The 20,750-nt window shown below is 33.1% G+C and overlaps 2 protein-coding genes across 3 annotated transcripts; both read left to right on the top strand.

Annotated features, from left to right (window-relative positions):
- The first annotated feature begins 2,037 nt into the window (after positions 1-2,037).
- LOC145106694 (protein IQ-DOMAIN 10-like) lies at positions 2,038-4,376 on the top strand. Its single transcript, XM_079043635.1, has 6 exons — positions 2,038-2,160; positions 2,575-2,687; positions 2,812-2,976; positions 3,199-3,411; positions 3,563-3,676; positions 3,839-4,376. Exons 2-6 carry the CDS (start codon positions 2,613-2,615, stop codon positions 4,130-4,132), a joined length of 861 nt encoding a protein of 286 aa, XP_078899761.1. The 5' UTR covers positions 2,038-2,160; positions 2,575-2,612; the 3' UTR covers positions 4,133-4,376.
- A 6,221-nt stretch (positions 4,377-10,597) lies between these two features.
- Positions 10,598-13,416, top strand: LOC145106693 (uncharacterized). 2 transcript variants are annotated; one of them, XM_079043633.1, is made up of 10 exons: positions 10,598-11,189; positions 11,403-11,481; positions 11,585-11,679; positions 11,814-11,918; positions 12,115-12,194; positions 12,281-12,371; positions 12,443-12,550; positions 12,636-12,722; positions 12,799-12,867; positions 12,981-13,416. In XM_079043633.1, exons 1-10 carry the CDS (start codon positions 10,935-10,937, stop codon positions 13,164-13,166), a joined length of 1,155 nt encoding a protein of 384 aa, XP_078899759.1. In that variant the 5' UTR covers positions 10,598-10,934; the 3' UTR covers positions 13,167-13,416. The 2 variants fall into 2 exon arrangements, with proteins under 2 accessions (XP_078899759.1, XP_078899760.1); XM_079043634.1 differs by having other exon boundaries at positions 10,600-11,189; positions 13,014-13,416.
- Positions 13,417-20,750: the final 7,334 nt, after the last annotated feature.

Raw genomic sequence — 20,750 nt, 5'->3', positions numbered from 1 at the left:
TCTTCTACTTTTTCAGCTACACCTAACAAAACATGTGTGTCAACTATTTACCTTTTCAGCCGCTCTAAAAAAGAAAGAAAAAAAAATATTTACCTTTTCTTAACTATGATGGATGCTTATATAGTTTTTTTTTTTTATATATGATTTATTAAAAAAAAGCATGTCCATATTAAAAATTTAAAACATATATAAACTAAATTATATATATATTTTTAATAAACAACCCTTTACAATCATTGATAAACACATACCAGAAAGATGCTTTTATACAACCCACCAACCACAACCATTATTAATTCTCTCTATCCCCTTCCTAATTTCTATCCTGTTCCTATCTATCTATCTACTAATCATTTTCTTTCCTGTTCCTATCTATCTATCTACTAATCATTTTCTTTATAATGTAATATATTAGTTACTGCATCATACATATTAAATATTTTTGTTACATTTCATTTTATCTTTTATTTGTTCAGGACACGAAATTATCTTAAAATTGAAGTCTGTAATATTCGAATAGGAGACAACTTCTTAACAATTATTAATACTTAAGTTAATTATAATTGTTAGCGATTCATGCAATTTTTTTTGTTAAAATCAATTTTTTATTTCTCATACAATCCAACATTTTTGATGATTAATTATAAGTAACTCTCAATTCAATCTGATCTAACCCAATATTTTACAAATAATATTATTTATAGTTGATTTTTATTTAGTTAAGATAGATACAAAAATATTCCATCACAAAACAACTTATAAGATTCATTTTAAAATAGAGAAACAAAATATAAACTTACAATTTTTAGGATTGTGTATGAAACTATATCGGTCTTGATCTTTATTTAAAGAGAAATAAAAACGAATTTTAATGTCTTTAATTTATTTTTAAATAAAACTAAGAACTGATTTCTAAAAGGACATATTATGAAAAAAAGTATAAGCCAACTAACGGTTGTATGACATGTGGTAAGATAACAGATGACAAAGAAGACGAAAACAATTTTTTCTCCCATTAAGTCCAAAATTTTCTTCGGTTATCATTTATCAAACACAACCTTAATATGTCATCTTTAATTCTTTATGATCCGGTTATCAAAGTTCATCAATAATTAAAAATTGTCTAAATACATATTAATAACATAAATCATATGAATTTGCAGAAGATAATCCATTTTCTACGAATCTCTAATGATTGGTAACAAATACTTAAATTATTTTGAAATGCTTCCTTTCTCCAAAAAGATATATTTCTTTTATAATAAAAACGAATTTTTAATCAAAAGTATCTATCACCAAACACACACAATAATAATCAAGATTCTTTGCACAGTGATTTTGATTACAAACCCCGGCCAATTGAAAAATATAAGCCATCACAATGATTGTCAATTATTTGTTTTCCTGTTGGTGTAACCTCTCTAATTCTTTTTTTACTTAATTCTTTGATATGATACTCTTTTAAGTCCAAAGAAAATTATTAAAATTAGTTTATGTAATATAGATAATATCAAGAAGTCTTGCCGGTGATATAAATATAATAAATAATAAGTGAATTCATTTTAACACATATACTAACAAAATATATGAATATTAACAAAATATGTTAAAATAAGGGAGTCGTACATATGGAGGAGAAACTTGTGACCTAAAAATAACAAAATCAAAATTATGTAATGTGATATCAAAGTAACAATAACTTTTTCATGCAATTAAATTTAAATATTTTATGTTGCAAAATATACGAAAAACTTTAAAATAGACACAATCATTATAACATTAGCACACGGGCTTGAAATAGGACATTGTGTTTCATGTTAGTACTACAAACAAACCTTTTATTTAAATCAAAATCTTGAGAAAATTTATAAAAATATCTTAAAATGGAAATCTTCCATTTTTAATGAGACAAAAGGAGTTGTCTTTTTCATAAAATTTAACAGCTTTGAAGAAGATGAACAGTTGTGGGCCATGTCAAAGATATCCACAGTTTCTACACACCCACCTTTTTGTTCTTTTTCTGCTTTCCTTCTTCATTATTCTTCCTATTTGTATTACTACCCTTTCACAAACGCAATATCACCACTCACTCACTTCCTTTATATTCTTACAAGAACTTCTTGATTCAGAATCCAAATTTGAAGCTTTTTTTTTGCTCTGGTATGTCGCTCTCATGAACGCCTTCTCAATTTCTTTTAGTAAAAGTTGTTCGATTTCTTCTATTGAATGTATGATGCGTTGACTTTTCAAGTAATTCGACTAGTGTTTGTTAATTTAATTTGTTGCACATAAACATTTTCTGGTTTTTGTTTGTGGGTATTCAGATATTTATCCAAGATTTTCTCTACATTGATATCTCAATTATTGGGTTTTATTTTTCTGACAGTCTTTTTTATATGACTTTGCAAGTCAAGAGTATTTGCTGCAATAAAGTTCCCCTTTTTATTATGATTTCGGGATTTGTGTTTTGACTTGTTATGATTTCGTTTACTTGAACTGATGATGCTTTGACTTGAGTAAATTTTAAAATAAGATGCTAATTTTATTGCACACTGTTATGATTTTGTATATTAGTATTCGTCAAAGATTTTGAAAAAAGCGGAGCATCAACCATGGGATCAAGTGATTGGTTGAAGAATATAATCAGCTCAAATAAAGCCAGGAAACAAAAAAATAACAAGACAAAGGTATGCAATTTGTAAAATTATTTTATACGCCAATTTTTAGCGTAATCTAACCATGTTATATGGAATTTACAGTTTTAACCTTCTTTACTTGTGAATATCTTTTCTAACACTGCAATTTTTACAGGACAATTCATTACCAGAAACAAATGGTTTTATTTTGAAATCTCGATCTACAGAGGAACAAAAAAATATTGCTAATGGTGTTGCTAAAGGACGCCGTGTGTCTGTTAATCTGCCTGCTGAGGATATAGCAGCAATACGGATCCAAACTGCGTTCAGGGGGTTTAAGGTATTTTTACATTTGGCGATTAGTAAAAGTCTAAAATGCCCTTTAGCGGAAATCTTGTGAACCAAAGTCATAATTCGAAAGTTGGTCAATTAATGTCAAGAGTCAAAAAGAATTTCGTTATATGAACGTAATCTTGTACAAGTGTAATCAGTTTCACAATTTGTTGATGATCTTGAATCTTTTTTCAGCTGATGTTTGGCTTTTTTGTTGTGATATTTTCAGGCGAGAAAGTATTACTGCAATTTGAAACGATTAGTAAAGTTGCAGATGCTTATGGAAGGCGATTTTGGTAAAAAGCAAACCTCGAATACTTTAAGAAATCTTCAAACATGGAGCAAGATACAAGCTCAGATAAGAACTCGCAGACTGGCTATGGTGGAAGACAGCGGGATCAAACAGAAGAAGCTTGAGAATCAATTGAGGCTTGATGCTAAGGTATGTGATCTAGGGATAATGCAAATTTTAACTCGAAAAAAAAAAGTTTATTTGATTAAAGAAGCCAAATCTTGCCATTTATTCAATAATTTACCATGAAAAGATTCAATCTTTTTTGCACTATGAAAATCTAATTGATTTTACTTTGCAGATGGAGTGGAGTGGGAGCTCTCATACGATGGGTGAGGTTCTTGCACGGATGAAACAAAGAGAAGAAGCATCCGTAAAGCGTGAGCGAGCAATGGCATACGCCTTTTCTCATCAGGTAAACTCAAATCAAATCCACGTCATCTTAATTATGCCACGTCAGCAAAATAAATAATGGGATGATCTATACAAAAGGGAGCCACTTACCTATAATATGAAAGTAAAATGCTATAATTAGAAACTTTGAAAAGCACATTGCTAACTTTCCATTTATTTGTAGTGGAGGGCAAATTCGAATTCAAATTTAGGCATAAATGAATCTGATGTGGCGGCATCTAATTGGGGTTGGAGTTGGATGGAGAGATGGATTGCTGCTCGGCCATGGGAAACTCGAGCTCTAGTGGGGTCCACTCCAAAGAAAGTCAATAGCCCACCAAGCAAGAAATCGCCATCAATGAAAAAGTCAAATTCACCTAATGGTAAGAAAGCATCAAGAAATCGAAGGTTATCATACGGGTCAACCGCTAAAGTGGAAGATGCAAAAATAAAGCTTGAAAAGCAAACAACAAAGTAACTTAAATCGGTCGAATTATATACTAGAATCAGCTATTAAGTTGTGGTACTGAATGTCACTTCATCGGTTGTGGGAGTGATTTTGTTATTATGATGGAAAAGGTTAGGAAAGATGGTTGAAATTTTTACATTCTTTTGGTTTGGTGTGGGGTGGTGTGATAGAGGAGTGTTTGTTGCAATGAAGTGGAAAAATAAGTACACTCTCTTTAGAATTTATGAATATTTTGTGATGTATTATTGAGTTATTTGTAATTTATGTTGTAAATAAGTTTAAGAATGCCTTTTGGGCTGAACTTAAGGTGCATAAGTATGGAATCAAAGTATCAAAGTCAAGAGCCGGCAAAGTTCGGAATAAACCAGGAATATTTGAATTTATTCCAATTTGGCTTGCCTATATACTATTATTTTCAAAACATCTATTTCGTTATTTTACATAACTTTGTAGGGCAGTTTGTTGGTTTATATAAATCTTAACGTTGTAAAATATCAACTAATTATCAGAAACTCAAAATGATATGTATCTTGTTGATGTTGATGATAATAGTAATAATATTATTATTAATTTTTTATTAATAGAAAAATAGAAAAATAAAGTTAAAACCAATTGAAATAAATTAGCACACATAATAAATAAATCAAATCATCTTACGAGAATTCCAACCATTTTTTAACCAACCAAACCGGTTATCAATTAAATATATACTATGCGTATATATGTGTTGCACAAGATTAGTATAAAGTGATAAGATATAGACAATTTTATCTCAAAAAAAACAATGATTTTTAATTAATTATTTGAAGCAACAACATAAAACAAACAATCATCATATTAGTATAACGTGATAAGATAGACGATTTTATCTTAAAAAAGACTTACATTGAACATATGACATATTAATGATTTTTAATTAATTATTTATTTGAAGCAACAACATAAACAAACAATCATATATAACATATTTAATTAGATATTATACACATTACCTTATAACATGTTTATAATCTAATTTACATTAACAGTTCAATGACAACATACAACATCTGTATTAAAATAATACTAAAACCAAGAAAAAAAGAATTATTATATAACAAGCTTACAAATTACAAACTCTAACATAATAACATGCTTCGAAAAGTGATCAAAAGAGCTCAAACCAACAATAAAACTTTTAAACTTGTTTTCTTTTTGAATTTTGTATGTGTGTCTATTTAAAAAATTGGTCTTTTTATAGTAAACTTTCCATTAAGTGTTTATTAAACAGAATATATAAGTTATAAAACTTTTGAGTGGTTAAATAATTATTAAAAAGATTTTTGAGCGATATTAGTTAAAAGAAGGGGTTCAAATGAATATGATTTGAACAAAAATGTCTCTATTATATATATATATATATATATATATATATATATATATATATATATATATATATATATATATATATATGAATTTGAAAATTAAAGTTTAGAAACTATGATGGTGCGTTTAGTTACGGAAAAATGAGTTGTTTTACGAAAATTTTCTATGAAAAATAAGAATATTGAAAATACGTTTAGTTCAACAATTTTTAAAATTTTCACAGAAAATGAAAAATTCTCTGTTTTCTCAGATTTACAAAGAACATATAAAATTTTAGAAAACTGATAATTACTATTTTTCCATATTTTTCTAATTCCAAAATTTTTCTAAAATATAAACACACATCCACTCTCATGCCACCCCTCTTACCCCACTTCCACCCCTACCAACCCACTCCCAATTCCCAACACCCCACCCCTACACACACCTACTCACCCACCCACCACCACTACCATAATCACCGATGCACCACTACCCTATCACTGCCATCATCACCCCCACCACCTTCGTTATCAACACCACTACCACTGCCATCACCAACACTATCTTGCCACCGCCGTCACCGCTATCGTCGTCACCACCACCACCACCACTGCCACCACCACCCCCACTGCCATCCCATTAATATTACAAAATGAATTGTAATAACGGAAGTGGATGCCGCATCCATAGTGATTCAGTAATTCAAAGTGAACAAAAAAAATGCTAAAATATTAAATCACAATTATATAGGAAAGTTTGTGAGAAGGTATCCAAGGGACAATGCACACAATCCATGAAGGCACACGTCGAAGTAGTCTTGAAATGAACCTCTGGAATCCCAAAATTCGTAGCATCACAAAGCTCATCACACCATCTACAATGACACAACTGATCGGCAAGACTCTCGCTGACAAGTTTAACTTTTATAACAACTCCTTGAACGGAACCAACCAACTTTTTATGGTCATGTCACAAAGCATCAATATATTCGTGAGTGGTGTCTCGATATGAGTGGTGCATGCTGCTGGGATGGTCTCGAGCCGAAAATTCGGTAAAACTTCGACGGACTCCGGGGCTTTGGAGTGGATGAGACAGTTAAATTTGAATTCAGTGTTGATGGAGGTGATGCAAAAGCCATTAAAGTAGAGAAGATTCACGAGATTAGTAAAAGGGTTTACATGACCTTGTGTTGGGTAAGGCACAAGAATGGAAAAGCAAAGCAACATCGATGCAACCTTATGTAACACCCTGTTCTGAATCGTTACATAATTCAGGGTCGTGACCCGAAGATCAGTTATCATAAGGCTTCGGGCCTTGGGGGAATGAGAGATTTAGATCCCTTTGGATGTGAGTAATGTAGATTAGGTGATACGAGAGTTCGGTAGGTGCTTTGTAGCTCAAGGGTATAACCGTAAAGTGATAGTTCGGGCCTTTTATGAATTCTGGAATTAAGTTTGGAAAGTTTTAAGGCAAAGGTGAGTTGATAGGATTGTAGAGCTTCTCATTACCTTTCCGTGCATATAAGGAGCGTCGAAATCAGAGTTGAAACGAAGAAGTTATGACCGTTTGAAGTTAGGACGGTTTTGGGTTAAGCCGCGTACGTTGCGCGTACGTGGGAGTATGCTGGGCGTACTAGGGCATCCCTGTTTTTTTGGGCATACCAGGAGTACAATGGTCGTACGCGATTAGTTCCCAAACTCTATTTCCGTGGTTTGAGCCCTATTTAAGCTCCTTAACTTCCCCAAACCCATTCAATTCTCAGCCTCCACCTCTCCAACACCCTCCCTTGTTTCTGCAACTATATGATTTTTGGGATTGTATTATGATAACTGTTTTTATTCTGATATACTTTTGAATGATTGAAAAGGATAATTGATGTTTCTGTTTGAATTAAAAATGAAATTTTTGTACCTTATAATTTTTGGGACGTTACACCTTAGTCAGATCCTTCGTACAGATTAGTACTGTATTTATGGTCTTTTTTGAGGCTTGACTTTACAGCCCCAAAGCACAATGCTGTCATATAAACGTCATCGTTTTTAGCTGTGAGATTGGATAAGAAAAAGATTAACACATTTTTAAAATAGGTTAATAAGGACTTTATGTCTCTACAGTGCCAAAAAATAACATTAGGAACCTTTTAAACAAAAAACGAAGAGTTTATTGGACTACACTAATATTATCCCTTTAAAGTTTGCGGAATAGTTTGGTTCCAAAAATTAAAATAAACACAAATTTTAAATCACACGTGAGGAAGTAACATTAGTAACAAAACAAAATTTAAGAAAAACCACTACAAGTCGTGGTATTTCGTTTCTTTTTTCCTATCTTCCTCCTCAAAGTCTAATATGATCACATATCAAAATACAAGTGAGACTTGAACCCTAAATTGGTATCAAAATATTAGTTTAAAAGTGCTAACTCACACACTTAATACCATAATCATAAATTTACTCATTTCATCCAATGGGAGACTTAAACTTTCAACATTACCATTGGACCACATGCTTTTTATTCGATGATATAATATAGTAATGTACGAACAAAAAGGGTTAATGTTACTAATGATATATATATATATATATATATATATATATATATAGTTAGGTTCAAATGTTTTTAGCAACTATTGTGTGCCTAAATGCATCAATGAGAATTCAAAAAATAATAAATAATTAAATAAATCATTAAAGGGTATTTTGGACCTTTTGTACTTTTAATTAAGGAAATCATTTAATTAAAATCATTCAATTAAGGAAATAAACTAATCATTCAATTAAGGAAATAAACTAAATATATTTGACCTAGTTATGTTTGTGGCCGAACACTTCATCATCGACATCAACACCATCACCATCACCGATTGTGCTTCTTCTTCTACAATCGACGAATCCAAAAGGGAGCACATACTCTCGTCTCGCAATCGATGATGGACTCTGGGGTCGATGAGGCTGAAGAAGGGGATGCGGAGGAGCAGTGGCGCTGCTGTGGGGTCCATGAAAGCGAATGAGAAGCAAGGAGCGAACGGTGAGGAAATCCGACGATTGCAGGTACTTGGACAGAGGTATGATCCGGCAGCCTCCTGTTCTTCTTTCCCTGGTCCGGTAATCTAACAATTAGGGGATATAACTGGAAATTATTTACCTCAATCGAGATTGATTTTATCTCGATTTTGATTCAAGATCGAGATTGTGTTCATCATCTTATTAAATTTGATTTCTTCAATGGTTTATTTCTATGCAATTGAAGAAATATTCTGATACAACTTGCACTTCACAGTCATAAGTTGGATTTTGTTTCGAAAAAGTCAAAATTGGTGTTCATATTTCTAAATCGATAATGTAAATGTGTGTTTGTTTCTTGAATTCATGACTGGGAATGAATGCAGATGTGTGTTGATGATTCAATCACAGCTCTTGAATTCTGTATTCAATCATAGCTCTTGAATTATGTAATGTATTCTATTAGAATTTATTTTATATAAATGTATTCTGTTAGAATGTTTGAGAATAACTGTCAACAACAAGTATATTTGTGTAACTGGTAATGAATTTGTGATACTTTATGGTTGACTTTATAGTCTCTACTACATTCTGTCAGAATTTATAATTTTTATTTTCTACTATATTCTGTCAAACTTTATAGTCTTTAATACATTCTGTCAGAATTTATAGTTTTTATTCTCTTAAAATACATTGAATTTTTTAATTTTTGAAACTTGATTATGTTTTCTTTGTGGATTTAGGTTTTGAAGAGGCTAACATTGATGTGGAGAAGGAAGAAAACATAGAGAACGAGAGTGTATTATACCAGAATGTGTTATGCTACAATGTATAAAGTATTGCTAAAAAATAATATTCTCTCAGAATAGATTAGTGTTTTTGTTAAAATTTGATGTTTTTTTTTCTTTCAGAATGTTATTATTATTCAATGAATCACAATCATACAATGTAATTATTTGGTATATTATTAGTTCAAGAATTGATTTTGTATATTCTTTTCAGAATGTATTTACTAGTTTATGGTTGGCATTCTGTCATTCTGACAGAATAAAATCGAAAAATATATTTACTAGTTTATGGTTAACATTCTATCATTCTGACAGAATAAAATCGGATTTTTAATTTTGAATTAATTTAAAATATTCAGATTTTTTAAAATAAAGGAATTAATTATCCCTAAAAATCCGAAAATTTCCTTTTTTAATATAGGTTAATTGACTAAAATGCCCTTATGCTGAAATTTGTGTGATTATATGGTATATGTTATCCTATTCTACTATCATAGACCCTCAGATCATGACCTTTGATTATATTACATCCGATGGTCCAGATCTGTGCATTCTGGCACACAATAGTTACTTGAAACAAAATAACCTAACCCTATATATATATATATATATATATATATATATATATATATATATATATATATATATATATATATATATAACATCATTGTTCTTTAATTGTAATAATAAATGAGTAATGAATTATTTCTATTTGCTTATAAAATACCATTTAACTAATACTATCTTTTGAACAAAAAATTTTAGTTGCTTATCATACCATTTTTTAAGAAATTGTATTTTATGACAAAACAAAAACAATTTTTTTACACGGTTGAGCAAAATTTAGAAAATAAAACAAACAAAAAATCATAAAATTACAAGCAACAAAAGAAAATAAAACATGACATAATACAAGCTAGAAAAATTAAGAAAGTCCAACATGTAGGCAGGCACCAATGCAAAACAAGTTTTACAACAAGACAACGAATGAAAACAAACTTTGACCTTTGGGAAAATGGAACTCCAAATACATAATTCCAACCCACCATAGAATAGCAACGGACTTTGAATGACATCGAAAACTATTTTATTAAAAATTACCAATCATCATTGACCATCAGATTGTGCAAACCCCCCATCACCTTACAAAATAGTCTATTACTCATTTATAACATCAATATGTGATAAAATTGCATATTATTTAATGTATTTTACCATTATGGTTTATGGAAAACTTAGCGAACATTTAATAAGAATATTTAATTTAGTATCTTTATGAATTAATTTGCTTTTCTCTACTTAAAGAGTTAAATCATGGCCCTTGTAAGCAATTGTTTTATTAAAACTTAAAAGAGATATGCGTGTAGGAATCGTTTAAAAGCAAGCTGAGGTGCACGTGGGTGCAAGTTTGCTATATACCACTACAATCACAACCGGGAAGAGGGCCAATTCCACCGTCGGTATCTATATTCGCCGCCACGAAACGCCGTTTCCTCGCCGGAAACCGGCCGCATGTTTGTTTCCCCCACTTCATCTCCTTTATCGTTATTTCCCTCTTATTTATCTGGTTACTTACAAGAAAATACACACAAACCTACATATTAATTATACACTCACTCGCGCAAATGGTTAAGTAGAAATTGGGTGAATTATCAATCAATCGATCTGTTCGAGATGGGCGACTCTACTGCCAGGGATGGCGGTGATAATAGCTTGTCGGATAGAAACGTCGCTGAAGAAGTTTCTAGGCTTGTGGAACAAAGTAAAGAGTTGCAGGAATCAGCGTCGACCTTAATTTCTAGAAATTCACAGGAGGAATCATCGCTACGCCAACGAGCCCTAGCTCTCGATTCAAATATCAAAATGTTAAGAACGTTCATTGGTTCCTCCGTCAAGAAAGGCAATTTAGATTCCAAACATGCAGAAAAAGTAAGCCCACTCAGATTTCAATTTACATGCGCATTTTATTTGTATCAATTTAGGGTAGCAAATAATAGATATGTATCAATGTTGAAAATTCAAGTTATCATTGTATAAACAGCGCTTCTTCCATGATCATATAATCATAAAAACCGACGGCTTGATGGTATCTGTTTCGTTTATGTGTTTTATGTTCTGATTTTTTCAATTGGGTATTTATAGTTAGCTGAAGAGCTGAGTAGAGCAAGTTTTACATTGGGTGAAGGAGACGCAGCTACATTTCTTCCCTGCAAATCACATGGTGCGTTGCTTTTATTAGTTAAAACAAGCTGAGCTATTTTGCTTCTGGCCTTTTGTGTGTAATAAGTTTTTCCTCCAACCTCAGTTTGTTGATTGGGTTACAGGAAGATTTTTGAGGATGCTTCTTGGTCCAATAAATGTTCGTGCTAACAGACAAGATGTTCAATTGAAAGTGAAAGAAGAATACTATAGTTTCAGAGTAAGAAATTCTCACAAATCCTCTTCCCCTAATTAGATATTGTAGCTATCTTTCATAAGCATCACCCTTTTTCTTGTTTGGTTTAATGACTTTAATCTGTACACTTATATGATTTTCCATTGAATTATGGGCAGGATAGAACTGCATATCTGTTTCTCTTTTTCCCTTCATTGCTACTGGTGTTAAGGTCATGTCTTTGGGATGGATGTTTCCCTGCTTTACCTGTCCAGATTTACCAGGTATACTTTTATCTCTTCATACATAATTCTATATTTTCGTTTGTCTGTGGAAAAGACGTGAATGCCCTCATCATTAAAAATAGCCCTAGAAAGCTTTTTTCCTGTCAATTCCATGTAACAACTAACAAACACAGCCTTAAAGCATATTAGTTAATAAAATTGTTTTTCTAAAACATAATGATTATCCCCTTTTCAGGCATGGTTGCTGTTTCTATACACAGGATTAGCTTTAAGAGAAAATATTTTGAGAGTTAATGGAAGCGATATACGTCCATGGTAACGTTCTATCGTGTGGTTTGAATTTATATAATCTAATGAAGTTTTTCAATGCATTATGAATATATAAATGATATGATGTGTAGGTGGATATATCATCACTATTTTGCTATGGCCATGGCACTCATCAGCCTCACATGGGAGATAGAAAGGCAACCTGATTGTGCCCAAAAGCAGGTTAAAATATTGTTTATACATTTTAGGTTCGAGGACAAAATCGTCATTTGTGTATTCAACATGTTTTACAGAAGGGTATACAATTGTTTCTGAGATGGGCAATCATGCAAGGAGTAGCAATGCTTCTACAAAACAGATACCAAAGACAAAGACTCTATACACGCATTGCACTTGGGAAGGTCTTGTTATTAAAATCAAATTTTGAGAATATATATAATTTTTTTTGTAAATAAAAATTAATCTAAGTATTTGTTGTGATTGTAGGCTAGAAGAATGGATGTTGTGTGGGGGGAAACTGCTGGAGTAAAAGGTCAATTATGGATATTATTGCCCATACTCTTTGTCTTGCAGGTGATTTATTCTTTATTTCCTAATTAATTCTATTTTAATAATGTGGAAATTTAATTATTATTATTTGAGATTACAGGCTTTTGAAGCATATGTAGGTGTGCTATTGCTAAAAACAGCAGTCGTAGGTGTCATTTCTGAATGGCAGGTAAGAATACCTGATTTACATTTCACATGATGCTTTTAAGCAGTACAGTGTGAGTGTGGGCCAGCTCAGCTCAGCTCAGCTCAGGGGTTGATGAAAGAATAACCTTTTTGTAGAAACCTGAGAGATTTTTTTTTTGGGGGGGGCAGGTTGTTACGTGTGGGATTCTGCTGATAATTATGGCTATTGGGAATTTTGCAAATACAGTTCAGACTCTTGTACTGAAATCTCGGTTTAAAGCAAAAATGAAGAAAGGTAAAAGTAGGAGTGACTTAACAACATCCACATCCAAGGATGAATGAATGAATGATGGTATCAATAAACAGAATGAGGATTCTTTAACAAGTTCCTAAACTATCTGATACTCGGTTTTATTTGGAAATGTGGACTCTTTGGATTTCATAAATGATTAGGTTAGAGCCGGTTTGTTATAGTTAGTACCCAAATTAATAAAAACATCTGGTTTGTTTGCACTTCGTATCTCATGTTGCATGCTTTGGGTTGGGGAATGTACTTTCTTCTTTTTGTTTATCATATTTATTTTTTCTTTTATATCACTGTATTTGTTATTTTTATTTATTTATTTATTTTTTGTTATTAAGGCTTTGTGCTTTAAAAATTCTACCAAATTGTTGCATTATACTTTTGGGCTGCACTTGATTCGCCCGCAAATGCGCATTAATTGCAACTCCCTTGTTGGAGACAAATCATTAAATGATGCTGAATTCCCTTCTAAGGCTTGGAGGAGTGGACTACGGTTCCAAGCCGCACCCTTGCTACCTGGACCGCAAACACCACCCCCTGGGTGCGGTTTCCTGCGGTTTTGGCATCAGTGTGGCTATAAATGGCCGCACCCTCTTTCTTCTCTCTCTTTATTTATGTGTCTTTCTCTCCTTCTCCTTTCTCTCACCTCTCTCTTTCTCTACCATGGTTTCCACTCCCTGGGTGTGGTAAAGAACCACACTTTGTGTGGTAAAAATGATGTGACTCCTATGTGTCAAAGGAGGGAGTGCAGCTCCTGTGGCACCACTCCCTCCGGCCTAACTTGCCAACATAAGCGCATGATAGCTTCGCTTTTTGAAGCTAATTAGCCTTCTAGTTCTAGGGCATGCTCCAAGCAATCAATTAATCATTAAATATTAAATATATTTTTTAAAAATCCTATATATTTGGCGGGTTGACCCGCAAACCTAAACACATAACCTGAACACGACCTATGAAATAGACGGGTTGACGGGTTGAGTTTTGGATTGGTTTGAGAATTGTCACTCCTACTTTTGAAGAGCTTAGACTCAAGGGAGTGGTGCGGTTTTTACCGCACCTTTTGTCACATAGGTAGGGGAACACCGCCCCCTTATGCAGTCTTGTGTGCGGTTAGGCCACACCTCTCCCGTTTTTGGTCGCGTGTTTTGATTGGCTAATGGAAAAAGGGACCGTTGAAAGGTCAAAAATGTATAGATTTAATTTTTTTATTTTTATTTTTTTCCCTTTAAATTAAACCATCTACTTCATTTGTTCAAACAAAAACCAAACTTTACATTTCTCTATTGCTTATTATATGTAGTTGAGTAATTTGGTTTTCTTGATTTGTTTATTATATGTAGCATCCCACTTTTCCATGGTTATGCACACCTAAAAGTAAAAAAGAAAGATGCCAAAAGAATTTTTATCAATTATTTTTAAATAGGTTGTTATAAACAGGATAAAATGGCTAAAATGGCTGGTTATAAATAGAGGTAAAATAGGAAGTGATGAGTTCTTATCTTATTGGTTTTTTAATATCTTTAAAATTTTAGCTAAGTGAGCTATTTTTTAGATGAAAGATATGGAAATAAATGTCCAATGAATCAAATAGAGATGCAACATGCCATTTCCAATGAATTAAATAGTTTTAGGACTAGATTAAATTTGCAGTTCCAAACAAATGTGATGTGACATACAATTCGTTTTATGGCCATCAAACAACAGGCCTTTTACCAAATTAGGAACCACCAATATTATTTTATAAAATGATGATAAAATGGTAATTTAGCTTGTGGATTACCAAAGTTTGAGCGTTGAATCAATGTATGCAAATTGGGCGCAATCCGGGTGTTGCAATGATAAGTGGGTCGGTGGGGTATTTCGGAAATAAGTTTTTTTTATTTTTATTTGCTAAGTTAATAATATTTTTAAGTGTGCATAAAGATTTATTCGCAATTAATTATATGTTTTCACATATGTTTCTTTCAACAACTTAAATTTTAAGGGTTTTATACAAAAGTTGTCATTTTAGGAAATTTTTTAATAAAGTTCTAATTTTTTTTTAACAAAAAAGTACCGATTATTTATTTTACACAAAAATCTGTTAAAATAAAAATAAAAACTTTTTTTTTTGTTAATTTAAGCTAAATATTAAATAATCATGACTCGACTATTAAAACCCTAAATTTTATTTTTTCATATAACAGTTGCATTTGGTGATTGATTGTGGTTATTATTTTTTTTAGTCTATTCAATTTTATATTTGATTATAAAATATCCTTATTCTTTTCATTAATTTACACATAAAGAACTTGTCCATATCTTCAAAACATTTTACATATTAAATTGAATCAACCATTATAAGTTACACACAAATCATATAAATATGTAAACTAATGATTGTTTAAAATAATTAATTAGTGATTATGATTTGAACTATCAATATTCGTTTAATTTGTTAACCGTGGTTTCCACGGGTTATAACCTAGTATTTAATATAAAAAAGTTAATAAAAACTCAATTATTTTAGGCTCGAACATAAAAAAAACTCGCGTCATAACACGATAAGACGTGCCTTAACACATCATTTGAGCGTCACACTTAACAAACCCGCTTTAAACATTTTCGTAACGATTAAACCACGCCTCGCGCCATGGCACACCTTTTAGAACCATGCATGCAACAAAATTAAATCTTTGGAAAGAAAAACAGAAAGATACTAAAAATATTCTCTTTTCTTTGTTGAAAACAATCCAATTTTAAAAGCATATGAAAGAAACATTAGTAACATGTTAATAACTTACAAGGGGAGCCGCTTCATTTACTTCAAATATGATTTAGCCCATATAAATCTTTTAACACGTCGGCCCCTAGCCCATATAAGTCGTTTATGTTTTTAACACCATATTTTTTTTTTCTCGCTACTTTTATTTAATTTTATTGATTGAATGCTGTTTAATTATTATGATTAATCATAAGAGAATTCCATATTGTAAGAAACAGTACTCTAGACATGGATCGTCAACAATGGAGTCTGATGTACTTAAGTCTACCGAAGTTTTCGATCCTTAGTGTATGCATATATGTACTCATATAACATTGTCATTTGAATTACAAGAATCATTTGCAACAAGGTTACAATAGAGAAATCATTTGTATATGGATACAATCTCGACCGTAAATTTTTTCTAGTTGTCACATTTATGTTGTTGGATCTTGGGAGACTCTGATTTTAAATAATGTTTTGGGAACAATGGTTATGTAAACAATTTTTGAGTAAATGAGTTGTTTTTGAAAAGTTTAAATTTGTTGTGATTTTTGAACGTTACACTTGCCATGGTTACCCATCCCTGAATTGCTCTCATATGAGCACTCTTAACTGCAGAGTTCTTATGAGATCCGTTGCCCTAACGACTTTAAAACGCGTTGTGAGAGGGAAGATATCCACACTCCTTATAAGGAATGTTTAGTTCTCCTTCTCAGCCGATGTGGGATCAAGTGCAACCCACCTTCACCCCCATCATAGGGTTCGACGTCCTTGTCGAACACATCGACTCTTGACCTAGCTCTGATACCAAATTGCAACGTCCCAAAAATAGTAGCAAAAATTTTAATTTTTAAACCATAAAGTCATACATTCATATATTCCAAAACCAACACAGTAGGAATTCATTTCTCAAACATCGGAGTAAATCAAAAGTAACCAGTGCAGAAAAGCCTTCAAGGGATGCAGTGCAGTCAAGCCGGACCCTTCCCTTTGAAACTAGAAGTACCTGACAATTTTTAAACAAAAAAGCATAAACACAAAGCTTAGTGAGTTCCCCAAAATACCACTTACCATACAACGGGCCTAGCCAGATATACAAATGGGCCAAACCCAACCTATACATGGGCCCATCCCAACATGCAAATGGACCCATCCTAACATGCATACCAATGGGCCCAACCCAACATGCAAATGGGCCCTACCCAACATGCATACTAATGGGCCCATACCACATAGTATAGTAAGAAGGCTCACATGACTCACAAAATCAGCTAAGCCATAGCTCAATGCCCTGCAACAGATGCTACAACACTCCTATCAAGACATACAAGGTCCAACCTTAGTCTACACACTGAATCCAACAATCTTGACCAAAAGTCAACCCAAGTAAACAAGTCAACATTCAAAGTGAAAGTCAGTAGCCAACAATATCAACCATTGAACCTCATGTCGTGACCAGCCCTTGGTCACATCATGAGAACACACTCATCCCGATTCCAACTCATCTCTCACCACCTCATCCAACCCAGTCACGAACAACCCACTCAACAAGCAGTACAATGTGAACCCTCCTTGGTCACGTCGTGAACACAACATGACAAGATAACCAGAGAAACTTCAATCGTCACGTCGTGACATCCTCAATGTCACGTCGTGACCACAGTCTGAGACAACAACTTAATTATTTGAGTCCTTAATCCATTAAGTCTTCAACTTCCACTTTCCAGAAAGCTTTAAGGGACTTCATAGGTTCATAAAAATGACAACTTTATAGACAAGCATGCTCCATGCATGTCCTTTACACAATTTAGGTCAAAAGCAAAGAAAATGACTCAAAACTCATAAGGCTCACAATTCACAGCAAATCCATAGATCCATAAGATATGATGCTCTAGGGACTAAAGGGGACCATAAAGTTGCCAATTTTATTCCATCCATTTACTCAAATCAAAACCACCACCAAAAGGAACCAAAACAACTCAGATCTAAGAGAATAAACCATAAAGGTAAATGCTTGAATCCTTACAAATTGTCCAGAGTGAGATATCAAAGATGAGAAGATGTTGCTTGCTTGATCATTGCCCCAATTCTCCTTCTACTTCCTTCAAAGAGTAACAAAACCACCACAGATGAGCCAAAATCACCAAGAGATGTTAGGTTTAGGGTTGTCTAAGGTTTGAGGGTGACAGAGATTGATAATGAACCCTAAAATCGAGTTAATAGGATTTATGAAGGAAACCCTAAAAGATCATGGGCTTGGGCTGCAACCTTCCTCACGTCATGACCACATACGTCTCACATCCTGACCACAGTCCAGATACGCGTTCTTCACTTTGGATTTTAATGTTGTGACCTCCTTATGATCATTTCGTAACACCTGGTTTTCCCCATGCTTTTAACTCCTTAATGCCCTAAACTGGTCCATTCTAGAAAACGGGTGTTACAACTTAAGATGGGTTGCATCTGATCCTACATCGGCTAGGAAGGAGAACTAAGCATTTGTTATAAGGAGTGTGGATACCTTCCCTGTCACATAGCATTTTAAATTCGTGAGAGCACTAGATCTCATAAGAACTCTACAGTTAAGCGTCTCCAAGCGAGAGCAATTCAGTCTAGAGCCCAAAGCAGACAATATTGTGATACATGTAATATGGGAATGTTATAAGTTGGTATCAAAGACTTTGTTTGAGGGATCCGGGCACACTTTCGAGTGCGTCTGAACTCAAACTAAGGAATTGGTAATATTTTTTTTTCTTGAAAGATTTTTTTTTCTAAAAAGTATTTTACAAAGAAAGGGGTGCAATACGTGCAATCATCCGAGATCAAGTAAGTGATTCCAAGAATACCCATACATGTTGTTATGTTATATGTTTTGGTTGCTAGAAGTTAACATAAGGATATGTTCGGTGTTGCATGATAGAATGCCTGTTAAGAAGGATGCCTTCTGATGTTTTATGGCTTGTATAGTTCTTCTGCTCGAATGTTGTTTGCTTTGTGCTTTGTAGGACTCATATTGATGTAAGTTAACTATTAAATGAGTATGTTGAGTTTCATGCTACGAAGGTTAAATAAACTTAGAGTGATTGATTTTGCCCTATTGTTCAACTCTTATCTTAGTCCAACTGTTGTAGGATTGAGTCTTTTAGTCGAAGGATTATTTAAGTTTTGTTGTATGTAATTGTATTCATGAAGTAGTTAGCTGACATTAGTAGGAGTTTTTCAGCAACTGATGGCAGGGTGAGGTGGGGGATCTATGTGACATCCCCATTTTCACAGCCAGAAAAGACCGATTTTGTTTATGCTTTGTTTGAAAATCATAGTAACATTTTAAGTAAAAGTGTTGCGAAATTTGTTCCCAAAAGAAAACATGATCAAGATTTATCAAAGCATTTCCGAAGAAATGTATTTCATTAAAAACCTCGGGATGTCATGTTCGATACAGATCAAAAGCATAAACAGTACAATATAAGCCTTACAACATTTATTCATATCTACAGGCCTATAATCCCTTATCTCTCATCCAAACATCACATCTATGCTCATGCGCCACTATCTGTAATACAAGAAACTGAGTGGGTCAGGTTTGGGAGCCTGGTGAGCACATAAGGATTTTCAACCAACAATAAATAAGTTTATTAATTTCATCAACCAACAATAACCCGATTACCCGTTCCCGTTATCCTCACTTTACGTCCCTAAAACACCTAACATAAAGGACCTAGCCTAAGGATCATCTTCGGGATGGACACTACTACCAAGGGGGTTCCTCAGCAATAAATGTCCTTAAGGCAACCATGAGGGGGATGGAGTACACCGGTGAACACATCGTTCACAAACACCTACAGGTTGCGAGCCTGCTAGCATTCCTTTGGACTGTCTAGAAAAGTCCGTGGTCGTCATCTATACTCCGCTAGATGACTGGATCAACAATAACATCGAGGCCTCTCATCATTTTATGACACATCGTCTTATTACATCTACCCATGTTTTACCCCAACATTTTTGTAGATATAAAATACATATACAGTTTAAATCATTTGAAACGTGTATAAAATTGTTCATCCAAAATAGACAACAAGTATTCAGATAATATGCACACATAGCACGTAATTTATATAAAATACTTCATATATATTGTAACGCCTGTGTTTCAGGGCTAAACATTAATAGATGATGTGATAGTCTAGGTCAACTATTGTAACTCTTTTTGAAGTAATAAAGATGAATTATTTGAGTATTATGTGAATTTATGTGCTTTATACTTAATTATAAAGATATAAATAATAAAGAATAAAAATAAGCGTCAAAATTAAAGTGTGAGATAATCCCGATATCTTAAAATAAAGTTGTAGTGGTCGAAACAAGGATTTCGGAGATATAAAGAACGCCGAAATCCGAGTTATAACGAAGAAGTTATGACCCGTCGAAGTTTCGCGACGGAACCGGCACGACACCGGGAAGCGTAAATAGTGTATTTACGATAGAGCGAATTTTGGCCTTAGTGATCTAAACAAAAGTTGTAGTATACGTTAAACCGAGAACATAAAAAAAAGAACGCCCAAATCTGACTTCGTATGAGGAAGTTATGATTTTTCTAAGATTTGGCCTAGTAGTGCACGACCCGAAACTCGAATTCTAGATCGAGCGGTTTTTGGCCAACACGACCTAAATGAGAATTTAAGATCTCATTAATAGGAACTCAACGGTAAAAAGACAGACGAAAACGGAGTCCGTATGTAGAAGTTATGAATTTTACGCGGACATTTAACAATATAATCTCCTCGTACTGTTAAATTTAAGATCGGTCGAGAATTAGCCGATGGAGTCAAAATGAAAGTTGTAGATATTATTTTTACCTACGCGTGGATATAAAGAA

The sequence above is a fragment of the Lactuca virosa genome, chromosome 4, assembly GCF_052849685.1.
Source record: "Lactuca virosa cultivar CGN04683 chromosome 4, Lactuca_virosa_CGN04683_v6, whole genome shotgun sequence".
NCBI classification, from domain to species: domain Eukaryota; kingdom Viridiplantae; phylum Streptophyta; class Magnoliopsida; order Asterales; family Asteraceae; genus Lactuca; species Lactuca virosa.
This window is presented reverse-complemented; position numbering and strand designations above follow the sequence as displayed.